General features: G+C 37.2%; 1 protein-coding gene across 1 annotated transcript in view; it reads left to right on the forward strand.

Annotated features, from left to right (window-relative positions):
- Window positions 1-27,229, forward strand: part of SIK2 (salt inducible kinase 2) — a 130,850-nt gene that overhangs the window by 17,552 nt on the left and 86,069 nt on the right. The window contains exons 2-3 of the mRNA XM_055306223.1: window positions 2,467-2,583; window positions 5,676-5,739. Of these exons, the coding sequence (XP_055162198.1) occupies window positions 2,467-2,583; window positions 5,676-5,739 (181 nt within the window). The remainder of the gene's footprint in view (window positions 1-2,466; window positions 2,584-5,675; window positions 5,740-27,229) is intronic.

Genomic DNA, 27,229 nt, shown 5'->3' on the forward strand with positions numbered 1-27,229 from the left:
TTTTCTTTGTAACATTATAATGTTAAAGATATGATAACCAAGATACTCTTTTTCTATTTATTAGCTGGTTCTGACCCATTTCATTAGAAAAGTTTTTTTTGTTAGTGATGAGATATCTAGACATGCTCCAGCAATTGGAGGGCAAGATATTTTCTTCAAAATAAGCATGTTTGTGAAATTCCATATTACCTTCCTATGGAATATTGGGGAAGTTAAAATATACACTTAGGCTTTTGTCTGGCAGCTTTTACCTAAAGTAACTGATAATATTGTATCATAAAATTGGGGGGTTGCTTTAAATCTGTTTAAATTTAAATAAATGCTGAGGTAGTCCAATAATGTCCTTAATATCAAGTACAATATTGATCAGTCTTCTTATCTAGCAAAGTTTAGCACCTTTTACTTTCTAGAATATTTTGATTATGGAAATAAATAATATACCATCCAATGTAATGAAAATAATTATCACAAAATCTATGTATTTTACTGTCTAGAGAAGGACTTACCCCCTTTCTTCTTAGACAATAAATTTAATTTCATGCATTGTGTTTAGTAATCTTATTTCTCCTGGGAATCTTGAGTTCTTGTCTGGGTTACAGTTCATTCAAATAAGAAAATAAGCTGAAATAGAGATTGGCAAGAAATAAACCTTACAGTAGAGCTTTAAGAGGTAACAGCAAAGGACAAAGCAGCCATAGGAAAGAAGAAAAAAACTAAATGTATAAACAGGAGTCTGAAGGAATTAAGTGAATTGACAAGCTGAGTCCTATAGCCTTGGATACCTTTTAGGAGTATTGAACTATTATAGCATATGCAATAATTGATAATAAAAATTATCTCGACACAAAAAATGAGTTATGTTTGGAATCCTTTTTGGTAGAATGTAAAGTACATTTTAGAGTTTCTTCAGAAATTGTTATAATCAAGTTTGAGTGGTTCCCAATGATCTGAAAATTTTACTTAAATCAGAATGGCTTATTTCCTAACCAAATAGCTACAATTTCTAAAAAATTATTTATTTTTTGATTTCATAGAAAAAGGTACATGATTGTTGATCTCTGACTACCTGGTTATTCACCTTCAAATGCAGTTCCTTCAAGTTATTAACCTTGGAGTGGTTTGGGTTCCTATCTAGTTACTATAGGAAGAGGCCACATTTTAGATTCTTTTATGGAAGTCAGAAGCTAGAGTAATTACTAAATTTTATACATATATATTTTTAAATTTTTTTTATTGGAGTTCAATTTGCCAACATATAGCATAACACCCAGTGCTCATCCCGCCAAGTGCCCCCCTCAGTGCCCGTCACCCAGTCACAAATTACCAAATTATTAACAGATGAGTTTTTGCACTTTGATTTTTAAAACAAAGTTTAGGGGCACCTGAGTGGCTCAAGTTATGATGGGGGGGCCCTGGGTTTGAGCCCCACTTTGGGCTCCTGCTTTTCCCTCTCCCTTTGCCCCTCCCCACCCCCATTCGTGTGCATGCACTCTCTTGCTCTCTCTCAAATAAACAAAAACTTAAATTTAATCCACTTGCTATCTTTCATATAAATTGATTTTAATAATTTATATTTAACTCTCCCCCCCCTCGCCCCCTGCCAAAAGCTATGTCTATATTCTTTGAAATCTATCACTTGCTTTTCTAGAAAAGCTGTATTTCAGTACAGCAGAAACTGCTTTCTACTTGACTGATCATTTGTTTACAGGTACTTTGCAGCAGGAAGATAACTGGTTGGCACTGCTGAGCTTTTATTCATTTTACAAGTGGGGTAAAACATTAAAGTTATACTAAAAGAGAAATATGTTTTATTAAAGTAACTCTGCAGGGTTATTCTCTATAGCACACTGAAGATACTCCTAAACAAACTCACCACAGTGCCTCACATGTGATAGATGTTTAAGAAGTACTTGTTGAATGAATGAGCATTGAATTAAAAGTATTGGGATCCCTGGGTGGCGCAGCGGTTTGGCACCTGCCTTTGGCCCAGGGCATGATCCTGGAGCCCCGGGATCAAATCCCACATCGGGCTCCCGGTGCATGGAGCCTGCTTCTCCCTCTGCCTATGTCTCTGCTTCTCTCTCTCTCTCTCTCTTTCTCTATCATAAATAAAAATTAAAAAAAAAAAAGGTATTTTGGGGGGCAGCCCGGTTGGCTCAGCGGTTTAGCGCCGCCTTCAGCTCAAGGCCTGATCCTGGAGACCAGGGATCGAGTCCCACGTCAGGCTCCCTGCATGGAGCCTGCTTCTCCCTCTGCCTATGTCTCTGCCTCTCTCTCTCTCTCTCTCTCTCCCTCTCTCTGTGCCTCTCATGAATGAATAAATAATAAAAATTAAAAAAATAAAAGTATTTTTGTTGTCTTAGGAACTTACAGGCAAAGTATCAGATGCCTTATATACAAAAGATTCTTAACTGGAAAATGTTAACCATCATATAATAATTATATTTATTTGTGTCTGGGACACAGGTGGCGATAAAAATAATTGATAAATCTCAGCTGGATGCAGTGAACCTTGAGAAAATCTACCGAGAAGTACAAATAATGAAAATGTTAGACCACCCACACATCATCAAACTTTATCAGGTAAGATGTAACCTTATTTCTCTCCATGTTTCTCACTACCTGTTTCCTCATTTGCTTCATTTTTCTCTTTTGTGTTAGTTTTCTTAGTCCATAAAAAAAGAATACATGGTTTTTATTAAGCTGAGCGCACACATTTTCTCTAAGTAAAAAATTAGGAAATTAAAAAACTAGTAGCTTAATTTTAAGTTGTCTCAGACTAAGTTATTTAATTTAAAAAGTTTGTAATTGGGGATCCCCGGGTGGCTCAGCGGTTTTAGCGCCTGCCTTTGGCCCAGGGCGCGATCCTGGAGTCCAGTGATCAATTCCCGCGTTGGGCTCCTGGCATGGAGACTGTTTCTGTCTCTGCCTCTCTCTGTCTATCATGAATAAATAAATAAATCTTAAAAAAATAAAAATAAAAATAAATTAAAAAGTTTGTAATTGTGCATTTATGATGCTCTACCCTGTTGGCTTTTGGTGGTGATGCCATTAATGAGGATATGGCAGTTTTGCTTATTTAAAAAAATACACTTTATGTTTTATGAAATACAAAGGTTAAAATAGTATATTACTTAGTGGCATATTTTATAATACTTAGAGCCAAATCTTATCTTGTTTGGATTATTTTGTCAGATAAAGGAGTCATTTTTTAAAAAATCATTTTTTAATAAATTATTGAGATATAATTTTTGTAAAATAAATTGTACCCATTTCAAGTGTGAGCTGTGTTTTTTTTTTTTTTTTTTTTTAAAGGAAGATCTTCTCTGGGGTTCCTGGGTGTCACAGTTGGCTAAGTGTCTGACTCTTGGTTTCAGCTCTGGTCTTTATATCAAGGGTTGTGGGATCCAGCCTCATGGCTGGCTCCATGCTCAGCACAGAGTCTGCTTGGGATTCATTCTCTTTCTCTCTCCCCCTTCCCTTTGCCCCCCCCCCACCACCTGCACATGCTCTCTCTCTTTCCCTAAAATAAATTAATAAACCTTAAAAAAAAAAAGGAACATCTCTGATTCTTAAAGAGTAATTCATGTTGAGGAATGGTAATGTAATACAAAACATTTTCTAAACACTTCTATTCATTAATTAGAATTTTTATACTGGAAAACTATTTTTTTTAGGGGGGGGAAGGCAAGAGAGAGAAAGAGAAGAGGAAGAGAGAGAATCTTAAGCAGGCTCCATGCTCAGCACCAAGCCTATAACCGGGCTTGATCTCACAACCCTGAGGTCATGACCAGAGCCAAAATCAAGAGTCCAGTGCTTAACCAGCTGAGCCATCCAGATGTCCCTATTGGAAAACTATTTTTAAACTAAAATGTTATAGTATGCTAGCCCAGGACTTGGATCTCCATAGCGTGAGGCATGCACCCAGTGGTATGCTGGACTCAGCCTGTGCTAGCTTGTAAGAACTGATTGGTAGATTTGTAGATGTTTTGCGATTCAGCTCAAAATCAGCCTTGGTGGGAGTATTTACACCATAGAGAGCTACTTACAGGTCAGGGCTTTTTTTTTCCCACACACAGAGCTAATACTGGCATGCCATTCTGTGCACTCACGTGGGTTAGCACAAGTGTCCCTTGGGCATAAGAAGCAAATATTAGAACCCTATGCTTATTTTTTGTGTTTATCTTCTTGTGTGCATTCTATAATGTACATAATGTATTTATACAGTGGCACAAGTATGTAATTTGTGTCTCTGCTCATATTCATATAAACATATGCATATGTGTTTGTATATACACGTACATGTATATGTGATACATGTTTAGCTAAACAACTTATTACTAATAGAGACTTGCAATTAAAAAGGTGTAGAAACCAGGGGATCCCTGGGTGGCTCTGCGGTTTGGCGCCTGCCTTTGGCCCAGAGCGCGATTCTGGAGTCCCGGGATCGAGTCCCATGTCGGGCTCCCGGCGTGGAGCTGCTTCTCCCTCCTCCTGTGTCTCTGCCTCTCTCTCTATGTCTATCATAAATAAATAAATCTTAAAAAAAAAAAAGGTGTAGAAACCATTGGAGACCATTAATATTACCATTAGAATAAGAGACCATGGTGTGCCACTCAAAACAGTTCCTAAGTTCTAAAACTGCAGACTTCTCTGGTCATATTTATATCAGAGTATTTCTCCTTTTAAGCTTTTTTTTTTTTTAATTCCTAAAGAGGATCGTTATAAGGAACTAATCCAAATCCTTAGAAGTCTGATGAACCATAAGCCAAACTGAGGTTAAAACTACGGTAATTCACATAATTCCATCTTTATTAGAGCTAAATAAGCGGTTAAATTGACTTACTGTTTAGCTTATTCAGACTCCAGTTGTTGGTAGCTCTTAGTTTTCTGGCCTGATTGGGAATAATCTTAAACCTTCATGTTAGAGCAAAATTAATTTCCACCTTTTCAGTAGATAGCAGTTAAATTTTCATTCTTAGCATGTGCCAGTACATAAAAAGATAATGTTACAAGGAATCTAAAATTCACTCATTTTGAGCTTATAAATTAATTTCCTTTTGATTCAGTATAGTTTGAAATACGAAGTTTGTGACACTGACATGCTTCCTTTCTAAACATAGAAAAACTAATTTGAATAAAACTGTACAGCAATGGAGTTAGGAAGAAGCTTTTGAACAATGTTTTTAAAATAACAGTACTTTGTAATAATATTACAACAGAATAGGAGGAATATACTATTGTGCCAGATTATCTAGACTACAGGCTAGATAAATTGAGCTCTATTTTATTATTCTTAATCAGTCTACCATATAGCACAGGGCTAGAAAAGTCCATCAGAAGGTGGTAAAAAGTTGATCTTCCATTTGTTAAAATGGAAATTTTGTGTCAGTAGGTCTGGGGAGGGGCCTGAGATTCTCCATTTCTAACAGATGCCAGGGCAGTGCTGCTGTTGTTGCTGGTCCATGGACCATACTTGGAAAAGTGAGGATCTAGATTTCTCAGAAAAGTTTTAGCAGAAGGTTATTGTCTTGTAAACTTTGCCACCTTCTGAATTATTCATAAATTTGATACTTTTATTAGTTTTATGTAATAACTCCATAGAATGTTGAGTTGCAATATAATAGAACTGCAGTCCTTTCCTGTCAGACTAATATGGAATTATTTATCAATAGGTAATGGAGACCAAAAATATGTTGTACCTTGTGACAGAATATGCCAAAAATGGAGAAATTTTTGGTAAGTATTTACTATTCTTTAAATTTGTTTTTAATTTGAAAATGTCACTAATCTTCATGAATGGAATATTTCCTATTGATTTTCCTGCTTGTTTAAGAGTTGGCAACATGAACTAGAAATTTTTAAGCATTACAATATAATAAAATATTCAGTAAAACAAAGATGTGGAATTTAATTTATTCTCTTGTGTTCATGATGTTTATGGTATTAAAGCTATTGCTTAATTCTGTCATCTGCTATTGCAAGGGGGACTGTCTTTCCTTTTATCCTCATTTTTTACCTTTCCTTCCAGGGGAAAAATCAGTTGACAAATACTGAGTTTCAGCTATGTCCCAGGCATTGTTGTAGGTTTAGGGGACGTAATGGTGACCGAAATAATCCAGTCCCTTCCGTTGTGGCTCATACATTTTAGTAAGCTACTGATTATACTGACTATAGCTGTGAGACCCTCGGAAAGTCATTATACCTTTCTGGGACTTGATTCCTTCATCTCTAATAAGGAAGGGTTTTGATTAATTGGTTTCTATGATCCATTCTAACCCTTAAAAAAATTACAAATATTTTGTTCTAGTTTTCACATATTTTTATTCTTACAGAGCCAGAACACTTAGGTAGTCTAACCACTTTTGGTTTTTAACCTGCACATTTAAATCCAAAATGGTTTTTAAATACCCTTAGTGAGTAATTATTCATATATAGTAAATTCCTTATATTTCATGTGTACAACCTAATTCACTTTCGCATGCGCACACACGTGAAAGAAACCATCACCACGGTCAAGATATCCATAATTCCCAAAATATCCTTTGTCTATCTTGCCCCACCTCACCTCCAAGCACCTACTGCTCTGTTTTCTGTTGCTATAGATGAGTTTGTGTCTTGTAGAGTTTTATAAATGTGGTCATACAGCATATACTCTTTTTTTTTTTTGCATGGCATTTTTCAGTGTAATTGTTTTAAGATCCATTTTGTTGTGTGTATCAATACACCATTTCTTTTCATTGCTAAGTAGTTTTATTGTAAATAGCTTTCTACTGTATGAATATACCCCAGGTTATCCATTCATTTGTTCCTATGGATATTTGGGTTGGTTTTGGATTTTGGCCATTACTCATGAATTGCTCTGAACATTCATAAGTCTTTGACTTACAGTCTACCTTCAGGTAATTATTCATCACTTTATATATAGCATGAGTCTTAATATGCCATTATTTTGCAGCTCCTGGCTTTTATGTTCTTGTCAGACATTTTACTTATGCTTATTTTATAAAATACAAAATACAGTGTTGTTGCTTTTGTTTAAAAAGTCAATTATGTTTTAAAGATATTGCAGTATTTAAAAAAATCTTACATATTTATTAGTGAAATTATTACTGTATCCCTATATATAGATGCACATTTTCATTTTCATTTTCATTTCTTTGTATAGATACATACCTTCATCTGGTGTCATTTTCCTTCTGTCTGAAGGATTTTCTTTGGCATTTCTTATAATGCAGGTCTGTGGGTGATGAAATCTTTCAGCTTTTGTGTGTCTAAAATCTTTGTTTTTGAAAGATATTTATACTGGGTATATAATTCTAATTTGGGCTTTTTTTTTCTCTTTCAGTACTTTAAAGATGTTGCTTCCTGTATTCTCATTTGCATTATTTCTGAAAAAAAAATCTGTCCTCTTTTTCTTTATTCCTCTGTATGTAATGTGGCTCGATATCGTGGCTGTTTTTATAGTTTTTTGTTTATTACTGGTTTCAGTGATTTCGCTATGATATGTATGGTTTTCTTCATGATTCTGTTCTTTGAGCTTCCTGGACCTGTGAATATATAGCTTCCATCAATTCCAGAAAACTCTCAGCCATTAGTTTCTCACCCAGTTTTTCTGGCCCACCCATTTCTCATCTTTAGAGACTCTGATTACACATATATTAGGCTGACTGAAATTGTTCTACAGCTCACTAATGTCTTTTACCATTTAAAAATATTCCTTTGTCTTCCTGTATTTCCTTTTGGATAGTTGATGTTTGTAGGTCTTCAAGTCCTAGCATCTTTTCTTCTGCAATGTCTAGTTTGCCATTAATCTCAATCCATTCGCCATTAATTCCTCGTCTCAGATGTTGCAATTTTCTGCTCTGTAAACTTGATTAGGGCCTTTTTCTTTCTTTTTTTATAACTACTATGTCTTTTTTTTAAGAATTTATTTATTCATGAGAGATAGAGGCAAAGACATAGGCAGAGGGAGAAGCAGGCTCCTCGAGGGGAGCCCAATGCGGAACTCCATCCCAGGACCCCAGGATAATGCCCTGAACCAAAGGCAGATGCTCAACCACTGAGCCACCCAGGTGTCCCTATCTACTATGTCTTTAGTTAGGTTTTTAAACATCTGGAATACAGTTTTAATAACTTGTAATATCTACATCCCCTAAATCTGGTATCTCTATCAGTGCTGAATCAGTTTTAAACCATTCATATTTTTCCCCAATTTTGGTCAGATTTTCCTGCTTTTTCACATGCCTGGTAGTCTTTGAGTGGATGTCAGACGTTGTCAGGTTTACCTTACTGGTTGCCACATATTTTTGTATTCCTATACCTTCTCTTGACCTTTGATGTGGGACACAGTTGAGTTACTTGGAAGCAGTTTATATCTTTTGAGTCTTCCTTTTATGATTGGAGTAGTGCTCTGTCTAGGTATTATTATTTCCCACTTTGGAGTACTCTACCCAATGCCCTGTGATTTTGGAGCTTTTTTAGCCTGGTCAGTAGAAACAGACAGTGTTCCTGGTACCAGGCACTATTTTTTTTTTTTAATCCTCATAGATGATTCTTTTTCTAGCCTTGAGTGGTTTTCTCACATATGTGCCAGTACTCTCCTGGATGCTCAAGGGGGACCTTCACATATGAGAGCTTTGCAGTTTTCACCTCTCTCCTTTGGTACGCTATGTTTTGTTATCTTTATTCAGCTTGTTCTCAGACTCTCAGTTCTGTCTCCTTAACTCAGGGACTCTGCTGGGCTCTGCCTGTGTCTCCTTTTCCTATCCTGTGGCCTACATCCTCTCTCTCAAGGCATTAGTTGAGGGTATTCATGAGTCTTACTTCATTTCTTTCCTGCCTGTCAGGGATGACTCTTCTTTGCCTCATGTTCAGTGTACTATAAACCAGTGTCATATATTTTTGTCTTTTATTTGTTGTGGGGGTTGTTTTGGGCGGATAAGTCCACTCACTGTTACTGTATCTTGGTTGAAAGAAGTTTCCAATCCTATCAAAATTATCTTTAATTTTAGCTATTTTTTTAAAGATTTCATTTATTCATGAGAGAGATAGACAGAGAGAGAGAGAGAGGCAGAGACACAGGCAGAGGGAGAAGCAGGCTCCATGCAGGGAGCCCGATGTGGGATTTGATCCCGGGTCTCCAGGATCACGCCCTGGACTGAAGGTGGCACTAAACTGCTGAGCCACCTGGGCTGCCCAAGTTTAGCTATTATAAAAGAAAGAATTATGTATACTTCTGTAGTTTTGAGAAATGTATTATTTAAAGTTGAATTCTAAATAGTTTTTTTTTTTTAAGATTTTATTTATTCAGTATCAGAAAGGGAGACAGAACATAAAGACTCCTAACTCTGGGAAACGAACTAGGGGTGGTGGAAGGGGAGGAGGGCGGGGGGTGGGGGTGAATGGGTGACAGGCACTGAGGGGGGCACTTGACGGGATGAGCACTGTGTGTTATTCTGTATGTTGGCAAATTGAACACCAATAAAAAATAAATTTATTATAAAAAAAACTGTTCATACATTCAGATAAAGGGCAAATATATATGTAAAAAAAAAGATTTTATTTATTCGAGAGAGAGAGAGAGAGGCAGAGACACAGGCAGAGGGAGAAGCAGGCTCCATGCAGGGAGCCTGACATGGGACTCGATCCCGGGACTCCAGGATCATGCCCTGGGCGGAAGGCAGCGCTAAACTGCTGAGTCACCAGGGCTGCCCTAAAAAGTTCTATTTAATCATTTTCTAATTGTGTTTCAGGAAAGGTATCTTGCCTTTTTTACTTACAATTTTTCTTTTTCCTGCTACTGCTTATTAAACTTATTTAAATTCTTAAGATATTTATTTAGAAGCTTTTTAACTGATGCTATAATCAGAACCGTATGGGCTTTGAAGCCAAACAAATCTAGCTTGCCATGTTACTTGTTGCATCACTTGTGGCAGGTATCTCTCCTTTTCTTCTTTCTTTTCCTTCACCCTTTTTTCTGTCTTCTGTTCTTACCCTTTTTCTCTCTTTCCTGTTCTTTCTTATATTTGCTTATTCATTCAGTTTAATCAGTTTTTCAAGAAACCTTTATTGAAAACCAGTTATGTGTTACATACTGTTTATATGGTTAGGACTACCACAATGAAGAAAACAGACAAAAATCCCTGTTACAAACCTTACATTTTGGTGTGGGGATAAAGACCATAAAAAATAAGTAAATTATATAGTATATTAGATGGTGATAAGTGTTATGGACATAGTAGAACAAGAAAGGGGGTGACTGGGGAGTAGGGAAGTAATTGCAATGTTAAATAGAGCAGTCAGGGAAGGCCGGACTGACATTTGAGCAAAGACTGGAAAGCACAGTCAGATAGTTATGGAAGAAAGGATCATCCAGGAGAGGGAAGAGTAAATCCAGAGGTTCTGAAGGAGTACTGTGCGGTATGTTCAAGGAAGAGCAGGGAAGCCAGTATAGCTGGAAAGAGGCAGCAAGAGTAAGGAGGGAGGAAGAAGTGTAGGAGATGAGGTCAGAAAGGCAAATGGCAAGCAGAAGTGGGGCAGATTTGGGAGCTTTGTAGGCCATTATAAGGACTTTAGCTCTTACTTTGAATAAAATAAGAACTATAAGAGGGGTTTGAGCAAAGAAGAATGTCACATCTAAATCTAATTTGACATTTTAAAACCACCACTCTGGCTACTGTGTTGAAAATAGATTGTAGTGAGGGAGGGTAGAAACAGAGAAATCAGGTAGGAGGCTGTTGCAATAGTCCTAGTAAGAGATGATGATGGCTCAGCAGAGTAGTAGCAGTGCACATAGTGCTATGTGGTCAGACTGACAATATGTCTTGAAAGAAGAATGGAGGGCAGCCCAGGTGGGTCAGCAGTTTAGCACCACCTTCAGCCCAGGGCCTGATCCTGGAGACCCTGGATCAAGTCCCACATCAGGCTCCCTGCATGGAGCCTACTTCTCCCTCTGCCTGTGTCTCTGCCCCTCTCTCCCTCTCTCTCTCTCTCTCTGTGTCTCTCGTGAGTAAATAAATAACATCTTTAAAAAAAAAGAAGAAGAAGAAGGAATGAATGAATAGAGGGTGCCTTGGCTCAGTTGGTTAAGCCTCAGACTCTTGATTTTGGCTCAGGTGATCTCAGGGTCATGTGATTGAGCAAAAGTTTGTGACATTAAAAGTTTGGGAAAATAGGAGGAGCCAACAAAGGAGACCACAGAATGCAGTGTCCTAGTAACCAAGTGAGGCACATGTTCTTAGGAGGATGGTATTGGGCACCTGGGTGGCTCAGTGGTTGGGTGTTTGCCTTTGGCTTGGGTCATGATCTCAGGGTCCTGGGATCGGGTCCCATATGGGGCTCCCCGCAGGGAACCTGTTTCTCCCTCTGCCTGTGTCTTTGCCTCTCTCTCTCTCTGTTTCTCTCATGAATAAATAAAATCTTTAAAAAAAAAAAGTTCTTAAGAGGGTGGTGTGAATGAACATCTGTATCAAATGGATAGATCAAGAAAGATGAAGAATGAAGGTTTACCATTGTATTTGGCAGTTGGTAAGAACAGTTTTGGTGGAGTGAGTGGGTCAAAAGCTACAGAGAAGGGTTTTAACAGCAAATAAGAGAAGAAAAACGGAGAACGCAGAATATATCACTCTTACAAGGATTTCTACTGCAAAAGGGGAGACTAGAAATGGGGAAGTAGTTGAGAAGAACAGTGGGGTCAAGAGGTTAAGTCTTTACTCACTGGAATATTTTTAAGGCTTGAAGCTATAGTTTGTTTTTTTTTAAGATTTCATTTATTTATTTGAGAGAGATGGCTATTACTTGTGAGATGTCATTTCTGTGAAAATGGAATATTCTAAATTTTCTTTCTTGCCAAGACTTTTGATATTAAAAGAGTTTGGATCACATTGCTTTATAGAAATTGAAATATAATTTTGGGATTTTTAAATGTATGTAGTTTATTTTTTAATATAAAATAGGGTGAATACAGAATACAGAGTAAACTGTAAATTCAGATAGGTACAAGCAAGAACAGTCTACTAGCCAGCCAGTTTATGACATGAAGCCCATGAGGAAATAAAACAGAAGTGAAAAAATGCCATCCGTAACATTAATCAAGTAGTGAAAAATATGTATAAGATTTTAAGTGAATTGAGTCAAAAATCTTTTAAGTCAATTGGAGGCTTAGATGAAAAAAAATCACATAAACAGTATTAAACTATGTGTTAAGAACTATGCATTAAAATTTACCTTTTATGTTTCTAACTTTGGAATTATTCTTTATCACACTTTACAAATACTCCTTTAGTGCCTACTTTGTTTTGGAGGGTGTTGTATTCCTTTTTTTTTTTAATACCTTAGTTTCATATTTAGTTGGCCAGCAAAACATACTCTGTGTTCTTGAAAAAGTGACTTGAAATTAAATCCTTCTGTTTCCACAGTCATCACCCTGATCTAGGCTTTCATCACCTTATGTCTCAATTATGAAGATCGCATGTTTTACCACTCCCTGTTTCTTTTCCAATAAAATACATTTCTGAAATAATTCCTGTTTAATCTTACCCAGATATTATTTTTATTACATTACTACTGTGTTCAGTAACCTTCATCTCCCATTGTTTTTTGGATAAAATCCAAATTCTTCCATCTGCAAATAGGGTAGCTCCACTAAATAAATGCATGTGCCCAACTATTCCTTCCATACGTCTCTGGATTATCCTTAGGTATGGACAGCCAAACTGCACATTATGCTATCCACTTAGTAATCAAGTTTGCTTCTTTCTTTTTTCCTTGTTTTGTTTGTTTGTTTGTTCTTTTGGTCTGTATTTTTCTCTTCCAAGTTTTTATTTTTAAGAAAGTTAAAAATGTACCAATGTAAGAAATCAAATAATTCTGCAAGGTTTGTTAGAAACAAGATCAATTTCCCATCCTCCCCAACACCATTTCCCTTCCTTAGAGGCAACCACTTTCACTTCTCTTAACTGATTAGATTTACCTCCTTTTCGCTAAGTAAAATGGTAAAATGCTGCTGCTCGCTTTTCCATTTTAGACATAATCTTTTGAATACTCTTGAATTCTTTCCCTAGTCTCATATGTAAGAGATGTATCTTAAGAGAGGTGTATAAAGACCAGTTGTGCAGTTGTGAGAGACCAAGAGTGTTTGGATGAAGGGTTCAGATTATTTCTTAGAGTAAGCATCTGAGAACCAAAAAGTGGTAATGTGAGTAAGGACTTTTTTAGGAAGGTAAATCCAGCAGGCATATGTAGTCTGAATTAGAGAAGAAAAGAGGCCATTTAATAGACTGTTTTAATTGTCCAAAGGTAAGAGGCTAAATGCCTAGATTAAGATGTCATTTGTTGGAGTCGAAAAGATTTTAAGCAAAAGTCATTTCTAGTTCTAAAAATAACAAGTAATATTTATTGAGCACTCCCTTTTTGTTGGGTACTACTCAAAGTACTTTATATGATTTATTTAAACTTTTCAGAAACCTTAGAAAATAGGCACTGAAAGATTCAGTAATTTGTCCAAAGTCACACAGCCAATAAGTGACAGAGCCTGAATTTGAACCCTGGAATTTTAGAGCCTGTTTGTTAATAATTTACTCTACTACCTCTCAAAAGGTCTTATTGACTGTCAAGAGGAAAACCGCAAGAGTTAGAATTTAAAGCAAACATGATTAAAGAATATTTGTGATGTGGTTGACAGCTTTAGAGGGTCTGGTTCTCAACTAGAAAAGTACAAATTAGATTTTAAATGTGGTATTGGAGATAACAGCAGGACATTTAGTTTGATATGACCTGTTGGCAGTTGAAGATATGAAAGCAGACACCATTCAAAAAAGAATTTAAATTCAGCAACTAAAAAAAAAAAAAAAACAAACAAACAAAAACAAAAACCTACCACTCAGTTTAACAATGGGCAAAAGACAGGAATTAGGCACTTCACAAAAGAAGAAACATATGTGGCCAAATAAACACATGAAAATTGTTCAACATTATTAGTCATCAGAGAAATGTAAATTAAAAACTACAATGAGATAACATTACATTATTAACTAGAATGGTTGAAATTTAAGAGGCTGATAATACTAAATGCTAATGAGGATATGAGCTAGTATTCTTACACATTGCTGGTAGGAGTGTAACATGGTGTATAGCCATTTGAGAGAACTGTTTCTCAGTTTCTTACCAAGTTAAATGGACATCTGCCTATTACCCAGAAATTCAGTGCCTAGGTATTTACCCAAGGAAAGAAAACAAATGTCCATGAAACAACTTGTACATGAATGTTCACAGCAACTTTTTCACAATCGGGAACAACCCAAAGGTCCGTCAATAGGAGAATGTATCCCAAACAAACTGTGGTATAGCAATAGATGGGAAGACAACAGCAGTAGAAAGGAATGAAGTACTTAGACATGCAAAAATGTGAACAAATCTTACACACATTATGCCCAGTGAAAGAGGCTAGACACAAAAGAGTATATACTCTGTGATTCTGTTTACAGGAAGTTCTAGAAGAGGCAACACAAATACATGGTAATAGAAGTTGGAAAGTCTCTTTTCAATCTTTCTGGGGAGGGAGAGAATTGACTGGTGGCAAGAGAGAACTATCTTGGGTGATGGGAAATGTTTAGAATTATTTTGAGTGGTGGTTATAGAGAGTATACAACTATCAGATCTCATCTAAGTAACCACCTAAAGATTTGCATTTTATTATAGCTAAATTAAACCTCAGTAAATTCTTTTCTGTAAAAGAAAAGTTTATTAGTAGAAGTATAGAGTTTAGAATTATCCGCATAGAAGTGATGAGTGAGGTTATAATTAGTGATGAGATATCAGAGAAAAGAAGGCTTAAACGTGAGTTTTGATTATGCTTGCTTTAGAAGTGGAGAAGTGGAATTGGAGTAGAATCTTGGGAGTAAGGACAGTTGCTGTCCTGATTAGACAAAGGAGAGAGAGCTTGGAGTCATGGAGGTGTGTATTTGGTCATCAGTAGATCACCACTGACTTTGAAGAGAGTACTTTTCAAGTAAATGGAGAGATAAAGCCAGATTTCAAGAATAAACCTATGGATAGTTAGGACAGTAAGAAAGATATACTATAAAATTATTTTTGAGGAAAGAGAGAAGGAAAAAATTGAGGGATAATTAGGGTCTGTAGAATTCAGTATTGTGTCAAGGTCTTGTTTGTGGTGATGTTTTTGGTGTTTGAGGAAGCTGCAAAGAAAAGGATGGTGATTGGTGAAACAAGGTCCCTGGTTAGATGAGATAATGGGATCAAAAGCACAGAGGGAATGGTTAACTTAGAAGAGAGGGATTCCTCCTTCTCTGAGAACATGATGCGTAAGTGTGGTCCCAGTGAGAATTAGAGCTGGTGCTGAGGACATGGCTGAGGATAGAGCTTTGGGGTAAAATAGAAGCAGGATGAGTTTGTTAATGTAGATTTAATTCATTATGTAATGTAGCAGATGAGACATCAGGGAAAAAGCAGTACATTAGACACTGTAGTGCGGGGAAAGGTTTAGAGCAGCTGGTGGTGCTCATATGATAGTCAAGGGATGAATAAAAGCATCAGTAATTAGCAGTGAGGGAGTTCATGGTAGACTCACAGTCATCAGTGCTTTCTGTCTCAGGAGGAGAGAAAGTAGGACAATAAGAATGACTCAGGTTGAGTACTGGAAGGATAGAAGGTCAAGTGTGTGTAGTAGCTGCTATGGCCAGAGAGGTCAGAGTTGAAATGGCTCCAGGAGATCCAAGTTCAGGAGGGAGATAAGTGAAGCAACAAAGAGGCCGTGTGAGCTGAGAAAATAAGATAGTGGAGCAACTGCAGGTTATAAAGACGGTGAAGTTCTTTCGGGGGAAAAAAATGTTCATATACAAAAACCAAACCTCTAACCTTGAGCCAGTACATAACTTCCAAGCAGCTTGCCACTTTCCAGTTCTCTTCTGCTCCTGGCACTGGTTGCCCTAACTATGCCCTGCTAATTCAGGAAAGGCCTTAGGTCTTTGCACTCTTCGCATCTGCTGTTGCTTTGCATAGAGAGAGGTTTCCTGTGCCATCTGGTTTTCTTGCTCCATCTGACTAGGTTTACACCAAAGAATGATAGAGGTAGCATGCTGGGACTGCATTTACAGTGCATGATTCATGCATGATGATGTTATGGCATTGATGCCCTTCATTTTTATTTGGTTAATTAGATTGTACCTCATTCAGTGAACAGTTGAAATAGCTTTCAAGGTGAATAATACAAAAACATTAATTCTAAAATGTAAGTAAGAATAAAGAGCTGAATCAAAATGTATGCAAGAGTAGAAAATACTCATGGGAGGTGAGAGAAGGAAACAGATATGCAGGCAGTAGGGCCTAAGAACTTCAGATTTGGCTGTGAGCATTCTGGCTCTCAGGGTGAAAAAGAGAGAGTCATTTACAGAGTTTTGTCTAAGAGAAGGATATCTATTCCTCAAAGCAAAACTTTTCTTGGTAGTAAATTCTACAGTAAATTTTTCCTTTAGGGTTTCTTATAAAAGATACGATGTCACCCATCTATTTACAACAAAAATTCAATTGAAACTGTTAAAGCTGGAAGAACGAGTGAGTGACATAGAAGACAAGTTAATGGCAAAGAGGGAAACTGAGGAAAAAAGAGACAATCAATTAAGGGACCATGAAGACAGATTAAGGCAAATAAATGACACTCTGAGGAAGAAAAACCTACGTTTAATTGGGGTTCCCGAGGGCGCCGAAAGGGACAGAGGGCCAGAATATGTATTTGAACAAATCCTAGCTGAAAACTTTCCCAATCTGGGAAGGGAAACAGGCATTCAGATCCAGGAAATAGAGAGATCCCCCCCTAAAATCAATAAAAACCGTTCAACACCTCGACATCTAATAGTGAAGCTTGCAAATTCCAAAGATAAAGAGAAGATCCTTAAAGCAGCAAGAGACAAGAAGTCCCTGACTTTCATGGGGAGGAATATTAGGGTAACAGCAGACCTCTCCAGAGAGACGTGGCAGGCCAGAAAGGGCTGGCAGGATATATTCAGGGTCCTAAATGAGAAGAACATGCAACCAAGAATACTTTATCCAGCAAGGCTCTCATTCAAAATGGAAGGAGAGATAAAGAGCTTCCAAGACAGGCAGGAACTGAAAGAATATGTGACCTCCAAACCAGCTCTGCAAGAAATTTTAAGGGGGACTCTTAAAACTCCCCTTTAAGAAGAAGTTCAAGTAACTCTGAACGTGAATGGGCTTAATGACCCCATCAAAAGGCGCAGAGTTTCAGACTGGATAAAAAAACAGGACCCATCTATTTGCTGTCTGCAAGAGACTCATTTTAGATAGAAGGACACCTACAACCTGAAAATAAAAGGTTGGAGAACCATTTACCATTCAAATGGTTCTCAAAATATACCCTAAAAACTACAGAACACTTCTGAAAGAAATTGAGGAAGACACAAAGAGATGGAAAAATATTCCATGCTCATGGATTGGCAGAATTAATATTGTGAAAATGTCAATGTTACCCAGGGCAATTTACACGTATAATGCAATCCCTATCAAAATACCATGGACTTTCTTCAGAGACTTAGAACAAATTATTTTAAGATTTGTGTGGAATCAGAAAAGACCCCAAACAGCCAGGGGAATTTTAAAAAAAGAAAACCATATCTGGGGGCATCACAATGCCAGATTTCAGGTTGTACTACAAAGCTGTGTTCATCAAGACAGTGTGGTACTGGCACAAAAACAGACATATAGATCAATGGAACAGAACAGAGAACCCAGAAGTGGACCCTGAACTTTATGCTCAACTAATATACGATAAAGGAGGAAAGACGATCCACTGGAAGAAAGATAGTCTCTTCAATAAATGGTGCTGGGAAAATTGGACATCCACATGCAGAAGAATGAAACTGGACCGCTCTCTTGCACCATACACAAAGATAAACTCAAAATAGATGAAAGATCTAAATGTGAGACAAGATTCCATCAAAATCCCAGAGGAGAACTCAGGCAACACCCTTTTTGAACTTGGCCACAGTAACCGGAGAAGGACAAACAGTGTATGTTCTCATTCATTTGGGGAATATGAATAATAGCGAAAGGGAATATAAGGGAAGGGAGAAGAAATGTGTGAGAAATATCAGAAAGGGAGACAGAACATAAAGACTTCTAACTCTGGGAAATGAACTAGGGGTGGTGGAGGGGGAGGAGGGTGGGGGGGTGAATGGGTGACGGGCACTGAGGGGTACACTTGACGGGATGAGCACTGGGTGTTATTCTGTATGTTGGTAAATTGAACACCAATAAAAATTAATTTATAAAAAAAAAAAAAAAAGAAACTGTTAAAGCTTTCAGGGGCTTCCATTGTTTTTGGATTAAAGTCCAGAATTCTTATCAAGGCCAACAAGCATGATTACACTTCACATACCCGGGCTTTAAAAACAATAAAGATGATCATTTCTTAAACACTTAGATGTGCTAGACATTTTGCCAAGTTCTGTACACATACTATAGTCATTTTGTCCTCTGAAAAGCCTTATAAGATAGGGACTTACTAATATCTCCATTTTACAGTAGAGGAAACGGAGTTAAGCAGTTTCCCTAAGTCACAGAGCCAGTAAGTGAGTGGCATAACCAAAGCTTGAAGCTGAAATCTGACTTCCAAGCCTGAGCTTTTAACAACTCTACTGTGCTTATGTGTTTTCTTGACATTCTTGAACTTCAGCCTCTTCTCTCCTACTGACTTTACACATTACTGTTTTCTTCTGCTTGAAGGATTCTCTGCCCTCCCTTTATCCCCTTAAGCATGTCTCAGTTAATTGAATTGAACTATGATACATACCATCAAATTTAATAGTCATTAAAACTCAAAAACCAGGCAAAACATGTAATGTTTTTGTCTACTTTAGTGAAAATTACTATTCTCTTTTATCTTTCATGAAAATTGGAAGCATTTGAGCCGGTCTTCAGTAATTTGGAAACTGGCCAGTGGACGTCTTACCAAATCTAATAACCATAAACCCATAAGTAGGCTGATTTCCATATTGGTTCTCCAAATAGAAATGTGTAAATTTCCAGATCTGTGCTCCTGTTGATCTAGAGCCCTGGAAAGCGCTTTGGTCTTTACATATTCAGGTCTTGCTTTTTATAAAGGCCTAGCTGATGCTCCATTTCTTCAGTGAAGCCTTTCTCGATTACTCTCATCTACATTGATTTTCTTTTATGATACCATTATAGTTCTTTTTCCTGTACAACTCATCTTAGAATTTATCTACATACTGTGTTTCATTATGGTTTAAAGTCTTCCTGTGTATCTTTTTATCTCTACTAGTTTATAAGCTGCTGAGAATTTAACACCACATACAGCATTTTATAAACACCCATTGAATGAATGTTGAATGTAATAGTCTACTTTGGCCATATATACCTGGTTTACTCGGTGAAGCCAACACAAAAATACCGCTAGGTTAAGCATTCAGGGGGACTTCTTCAGTTTTTGAAAGGAGTTTTCTGTTGGCTTACTCTTCAGGAGATAAACTTGAATGAGGAAATACTAACTGAATCAAGGGAGAAAATTGGCTTCCTCTAGTGTACTGAGCAATTTTTGAGTACTTACTGATAGTTACCACCCTGTAGTTACATTCTTTCTTCCAACTCCCACACCTCTCTAAAATAACTTTTTCAGAGTGTAATGGTAAATAAGGGCATATAAATTTAATCTGAGTAATTTTGTTATCCAATTCATATGTAGCAGTTGGTGCTCATCTCTGAAGGATGCTGTTTTCTTCACCTGACAGCATGGCGTATATAATGGTCATTGAATTTGCCAAAAAGAGCCATGGATTATTTATAAAAAGATTTTGACCCTTTAAAAATTGTCCTTTGAAATCACAGGTGTAATTAAGGAAGGTTATTCAAGATTCCTACAGTCTTTAGGAGTATTTCGCATATTTGTGTGGTCACATGCAGTAAATGGTGCAAAAATCCTAGGGTGGTCACCTCGTCAGACAATTTGGGCACTGTTCAAACAATTAAACCGGTAGTCAGCAGATTCCGGTCTGGTAATTAAATTACCCAGGGCCTTTGTTTTCAGATTTCTGCTCCTTGATATGCTTGCTGTGTCTTTACAGGCCAAGCATGTGCCTGAGGTTTATTGATTCATTTCCTGTCTTTCCCTTTCAGTGGTAACCTATTAGGATGCTGGCCGGGGGAATTGAAAAGGGGCTTTGTTTTAGGCAGAATACCTTTAGACACTTGGCTACTCAGAGAACCTGAGGGACAATTTTTGCAGCCTTTGGTGACTATCTTGACAGCGCGAAGGTCATGTTAGAAAAGTTATTCATTTGCCTTTCTTTAGGAGTTTAAATAAGCTTTGAAGGTTTTACCCACTTGATAACACCAGCATCACTCTTAAGTTTTACAATTATTAGTCCACATCCCAGTGGCAGTGCTCCTTCACTCAGCCATCACTTCTGCCATCCTATCATGGCTTTAGTTGGATAATTTCTCATCATTTCTCATCATTTCAGCAGCCTCATATCTCTTTGTCTCAAGATTTGTCTTTCTCTTAACCCATCTTCCATGTGGCTGTCAGAATGATCTCTCTAAATTGCAGATTTAATCCTTGTAGTTTTCTGCTTGAAATATTTCTGTGGCTCCCCAGTGTCTTAATATAAACTCAAAAGTGAGTACAGAATCAGGATGGTGATACAGCCCCACCTGCCTTTCCAGCCACATCCTGGTCACCTGTTTTAGGAGCTTCACTGGGTGAACACAATCTACTGTGTGGGTGTACAGGTGAATGTTGTTTTCACATGTGTGAGGATGGTAGATGTCAACATAGAAAGATTAAATTGGTGTGTTCTTCAGAGGCGGTATGCAAAAATTGAATCATGCAGTAAAAATGAGACTGTTCTTGGATATAAAATTTAGGATCTGTCCTTTTGAATATTTATTAGACATATGTAATGTAGTTACCTTTAAAGAGGTCAGATCTAATTGATTATTTGTAAATCTTTCTAGCTGACATTTAAGGGAAACCAGTAACTATGTGAAAGAGCCAGCATGATTCATGATTCAGAAAGTTGTCATTCCTCTCCCCCTCCTCTCTGTTTAAATTGGGTCAGACATTAAAATTCCAGAATAAGGTCTGTTTGTTAGTCCTAGATCTAACTTCTAGTATAAATATCCTAAGCAAGCCATATAGCATTTCTGAACCTCATTGTCTTCTGAAAATGAGAGGGTTTATGAGTATATTGAGTACTGTGTGCTTGATGCTGTGAATGATGCTGGGAATTTATAAGAAAAAAAGGAGTGACTCGGCCACTGCACTAGAAGAGTTCACAGCTGATTGTCCAGGTCTACAAAGCTGATATTTGTAAATCTTAGCAAACGAAGTTTAGTTTCTGAACATTTGATGAATGAAATGAATTTGTCAGAGATGATTAAATAAATTGTTTTTAGGCTTCTTATGTTTGGAAATAGAAGTATAACAGGCCTTAATTGAATAGACAAGTTTCTGAAAAGCGGTCCAGTTTTCCTGTTAACTTCTATTTTAATTTCAGCTATCTCCTGCTGATTACTGGCAGCCTGCCTTTAGTTATGGTTCAAAGCTGCCATTCTGTGCTGTGAGCAGCGAGCTTCTCCCATGTCTGGCAGCTGCAGCTAGGCTACAGAGATGGGAGAGAGAGAAGCATCAGCTATTCTGATCCTGGCCATAACCATACCCAGCTGAATTCTATTAATGTGAGGCTTTTGGCAGTCTGTGTTTTCTGTTTCTTTTAGGATGAATTTCTATTAAGTGAATCATTCTATTAAGGAATTTCAATAAGTTCAAATTAATTCAGAGAAAGCTACTTCTTTGTGAGAGAACCAACCAGAGGTAGATTTTATCTGCTAATTAAGGTGGTAAGAGAGATTTCCTACTTAGAATAAAATGGTAAAACCATAGTCCACATCGGGAATAGCTTTGTCTTTCGCTTTTGGGGAATATTCTCTCTGTTTTCAGAAAGAGGTCCTTGAGTGAGACCTCTGAGACCTTGTAATTCTGAAAATGCTTGCATTTTATCCTCATAAATAGCCTCAATACGCTATGGCTCCATTGTCTATTTTTGTTTTAAAAAAAAAGTTTTTTTCTATCAAAGCAATACATTGTTTATTGAGGATCATTTTATATCAGATACAGTTCTAGGTGCTCAGACCATGTCAGTAAACATATAGTCTTTGCCCTTTATATTTATATTTATGTTTATATTTATATTTAGTGAGAGTATTTCAGATCGGGAGATTAAAACAAATGTACTGTCTGTGTTTTTGAGAACATGAGGAAGATAGGGAAGCCAGGATAGAGTGAAGAGGAGTTCCTTTTCCAAAGACAATTAAAGAAAGCGTCCTTGATACATATTTGAGCAGAAACTTGGGGGAAAAAAAGGATATATTGGAGTAAACTTTCGAGACCTTCTATGTCTTAAGATCTAGCATGCTACCATAATACTTAATAGTTTGTCTTGGAATAGAATTTTAAGTTGGAAATAATTTCCCTTCAGAATAATGAGGACATTGTTCCATTGTTTTATAGCTTCCAGGATTGCTTTTGAAAGGCTTAAAGTGATCAGAATCCTGATCCTTTGTTGTGAATTATTGTTTTCTTTCTGTGAGCTTGTAAGACCTTCTCTTTGTCCCCAGTGTTCTGACTTCATGGTGTTGGGCTATTATTGGTGGGCCCTTTTAATCTAAAAACTCATATCCTTTGGTTCTAGGAAATTGCTTTGAATTACTTAGCTGATAGTTTCCTTCCCTAATTTTCTCTATCTTCTCTTTTCATGCGCCTGTTACTCAGATATTAACTACCCTGGTCCATACCCCTGATTTTCTTTTTCTCTCCCTTCCTTTCTCTCTCTCTGTTTGTTTCTTTATTCCTCCTCTTCTTTTCCAAGCCTTTTTTTTTGCTCTGCTTTCTGGGAGATTTCATGAACTTTTTATTCCAACTTTTCTTTTGCTATCATATTTTTAATACCTGTGAGTTTATTTTGTCCCTTCATTGTTGTTTTTAAATAACACCATTTTTTATTTGATGATTCTACAATGTCTTAGCTCTCTGAGAACAACAATAATTTCATTATATTTCTTTATATAGTCTCTTTTAAAAACAATTTTATTTGAGGGAGAGAGCATAAGTGAAGGGGAGAGAAGGGGCAGAGGGAGAGGGAGAAGCAGACTCCTGGCTGAGCAGGGAGCCTGACTTGGGGCTCAATCCCAGGCCCTGAGCCAAAGGCAGATGCCCAACTGACTGAACCACCAGGGGCCCCAATAGTCTTTTTTTTTCCTCCAAGTTGATTTTTTTTTCTGTTCATGTATGTTTTGATGTTAAATGTTTCATGTTACTTTCTTTAGATGCTTAACAGACATACTTGTTTGTGAATTCCTAGTTAACACTGAGGAACTAAGAGGCTGACCAAACTAAGCCAATGGGATTTGTTGGCTATATGTTTTACTGTAGGAGTGATCTGATTTTTTTCTTTTGTTGGACAGTCCCGATTTTTGTATCTTTATTCTTGAATGGATAGAGTCCCAAGAGAATATCTTCCAATCTTCTACCCAAAAGTTAAAGGCCTGAGTGCCATAGTTTTGGCTTCAGAAGTAAGGAAGACTGAGGCATGTCAGTATTAGGTACACATATGCTTACCTAATCCCGTTTTCAGTGTGGTATCCCTTCCTCAACAGTGCCTTACGTCTAAAAACCCTGTATTTCTAGAGAGAGAAACAGACTCAAGCCTCCTCAAGAGATTAAGCCTCTAGATTTCTCCTGGAGTAAAAGACAGGGCACTCATCCAGTTACATAGAAGGAGAAGTGATATACAAGGATTGAATTGCTTCTTAAAACATCTTCAACTGGGGCTCCTGGGTGGCTCAGTCAGTTAAGCATCCAACTTTTGGTTTGGCTCAGGTTTTGATCTCAAGGTGGTAGAATTGAGCCTGGAATTGGGCTCTGTACTCACTGTGGAATCTGCTTCAGATTCTCTCTCCTTCTCCCTCCCACTTGCTTTCATGCCCTCTCAAATAAATAAAATCTTAAAACAAAAACAAAAACCTTCATCTGGTCACCCTTATTTTATCTTCACTAACACCAACTTTCAGAATTCCTGTACCATCAGTGCCAAAATCCTTGATGGGTTCTGGGTAAATCATATTAATTCAAAGTGTTTTCCATTGCTGAGGCTTCAGGTTTCTCAAGTTAGTTGAGGTTTGTATTTCAACAGTTACATTTTTTTGGTTTCCAGGTTCTCCAACTGATTCTTTTTCATATTTCCTATTTTAAATGTGCTATATTCCCTTATTTCTGGGAAGATATCAAACATATATATTCCTCTCTAGATACTTTTTTCTCATCACCATATTTTTCTTTAAATATTGGAACATAATTATAATACATTTTATGTTACTGTCTAGTAATTCCATCATTTCTGAATCTGTTTCTATTGTCTTTTTTTTCTCCTGGTTTATGGGTTACATTTTCCTGCTTCTTGGTATGTGTAATACTTTTTTATTTTATTGGATGCTGGACATTGAACTTTTAGACCTACAAGTCTGGATTTTGTTTTCATTTCACGAGTGTTGAGCTTTGGTAGACAGTTAAGTTACTTACAGTTGTTTGATCCTTTCAAGTTTTGTTACAGTTGGTGTGAGAATATAACCTTTATACTAGAGATAGGTTAGCCTCACTGCTAAGGTGTGATCCTTCTAAGATCTCTACTGAATACTTTGAATGATCAGTGAGAACTGTACACTTTGGCAGGTGGAAATTTGGATAATTCTCAGCCCATTCTGAGCTCTGGAAGCCTTTCAGCTACAGCACCCCATCATTCTTTGTCCAGCCTTGTAGGACTGTATCCTGTGCCTATGTCTTAATATTTACAAAAGACTTGATGACATCCTACACCAGATCTGTAAGCTTTTCATACTGAATAGTTCCCTTCTCTCCAGAATTTTGCCCCACATCTTCCCGAAATCTGTCTTTTAATTCCTTCTCCTTTACTCAACAAAACAGCCAGACTCTGCATGGGATCTCTGTCCCTGCTGTGAAGTCCAGAATGTGTCTCCAGACAGAAGGCCAGATCATAGACCTCACCTCATTAGTTTCCCCTCACTCAGGGATCACAGTCCTATGTGTCTATTGTCCTGTGTCTGAACTATTTTGGCCAGTTTTCTAGTTGTTTTAAGCAAGGGGTACATCTGGTTCCTGTTTCTACATTATGGCTAGAAGCGGAAGTCAACATAGTTGCTTTAAAATCCTATTCTGATTATATTTTAACTCTTTATTTGAGTGTGTTCTTCGTTTGTTGAGCCTGTATTATCTTAAATGAGATTTACATTCCTTGAGAGTTTGCTCATCCTGTGATTGGATAAGCATTTTTATCATTGAAATTCCTTGTTAGACTTTCTCCTGCTTCTGTTAATGCTCCCCACTTGAGAAGAGGACTAAAACACCATGGGAGTTTCCACTTGATTTTCAGTGAAAGTAAAGGAGCAAGTAGGAAATATTTCTGAACTAGGTATCCTGGTGGCTAATCTGGGAATGAATGCTTCCCTTTTTTCTAGGTGTCACCAGCCACCGAGAACACTGCCCATCTCTTTAAGATCTTGTACACATTACTCCCTCCTGGGGTCATCCACCCTCTGTCACTGCCAGAGGTGTTATGTAGAAGATGAACATTGGTTGATTTGATTTGGCTGTACCCACAGTGGTATTCTATCTAATAACACTGTTGATTTTCCCGTGGCCCTTTTCTGTTCCTGTATTCAGCCTTTGGGCATAGAACACTGGTAGCTCTGTTGTCCTTTGTGTTTCTATTACCCCATAAGATCCATGTTGGTCTTAGCCTGGGATTTTCCCCTTTAATTTATTTAGTCTGTTGTACATCACAGAATTATTCCCAGTGTTTAGCTCTTCAATTCCTTTTGTCTTGTGTGACTGCTAATTAACTTTGTCTTTTCCAGGATTTGATGTAGGGAGGAAAAACCAGCCAGTTCTCAGTCTGCCATCTTGAAATAGGCAGACTAATCTTTGTGACCCTGTCTATGTTCAGCCATTTTTTCTCTTTTTTTTCAACCATTTTGTAATAAGTTTGCTTTTCATTAATTTTTTTTTTAGTAAGTATCTGGCTTTACTGATGGTAAACATTAAATAGTATATAACATTTTCTCTTTGCTTCTTTATCCTGTTTTGGGTCATTCATTTGATTTTTTATTCAAGAAGTAATTTGGGGTTTCTTCGCTAGGTATTTGAGAATTAGTGTACTCCTTCAAGGGAGAATTAAAGATACAACTATGGTATAATATAGTATGTGGTAAGTGCTATTAGAAAGTACAAGAAGAGTTCTGTAGAAACTCAAAAAAAAAAACAAGAGGCAATCATTAACAGAGATAATATTTGCAGAGCGTAGAGTTACAAATTCACTGGCAATATAGCATCTGGTAAAGGTCACCAGTGTTCTAATGGCCAGATCTACTTCTTTTTAGTCCTCACTCATTGTCTTGACTGCAGCAACTTGACACTTAGCAAGCACTCTATTTTTCTTGGAAATTTTCTTCTGTGACACGTTTCTGTTCCTGCTTTTAGGAGTTGCCTGTCTCTTTTGTTTTCCTGTCCCCTAAAAGAGAGTCCTGTGTATTCTCCCACTATGAGCATCCGTAATCCAAAAGTTTGTTGCCTTTAGGAAGATGAATCTCAAATCTTTGACCTGAGCCTTTACATTAGCCTGAATTCCAGATTCTTACTTTCTGCCTTAATATCTGGGAAGTAAATTATAAAGCTGAGCATATTACCTTCTCCTCCTCTAAATAAGCTCTTCTTGTGTTCAGAGTAATGTCACCAGTTTGACCATGGGTATCACCACTGAATATCTTGATTCATCCTTCTCTGTATTTACATCTAGTTAGTTGCCTAGTCTTCAACTTTTTTTCTTTGAAATATTTATTTCTGTTCTTTATATTTTTTAGTTCCTCATTAATTCACTTCTAGCTCATGATTAGTATTCCAAGTGCTTTCTTGCCTCCAGTATTCCCCTTAACAGTCTATCCTGTGCACCACTGCCAATTTAATCTAAAGCTAATTCATTCACATTCTCATGGTTTTGTCTGTTGTAAAGTACCATTATCAGCTTATGTATCTTTCTCTACTCCACTATGATTTTCTTGAGGGCAGGATTTGTATCTCATTCATTTTCTCTGTCCTCATTACCCACTA

Source organism: Nyctereutes procyonoides, unplaced genomic scaffold (assembly GCF_905146905.1).
Source record: "Nyctereutes procyonoides isolate TBG_1078 unplaced genomic scaffold, NYPRO_anot_genome, whole genome shotgun sequence".
Taxonomy (NCBI): domain Eukaryota; kingdom Metazoa; phylum Chordata; class Mammalia; order Carnivora; family Canidae; genus Nyctereutes; species Nyctereutes procyonoides.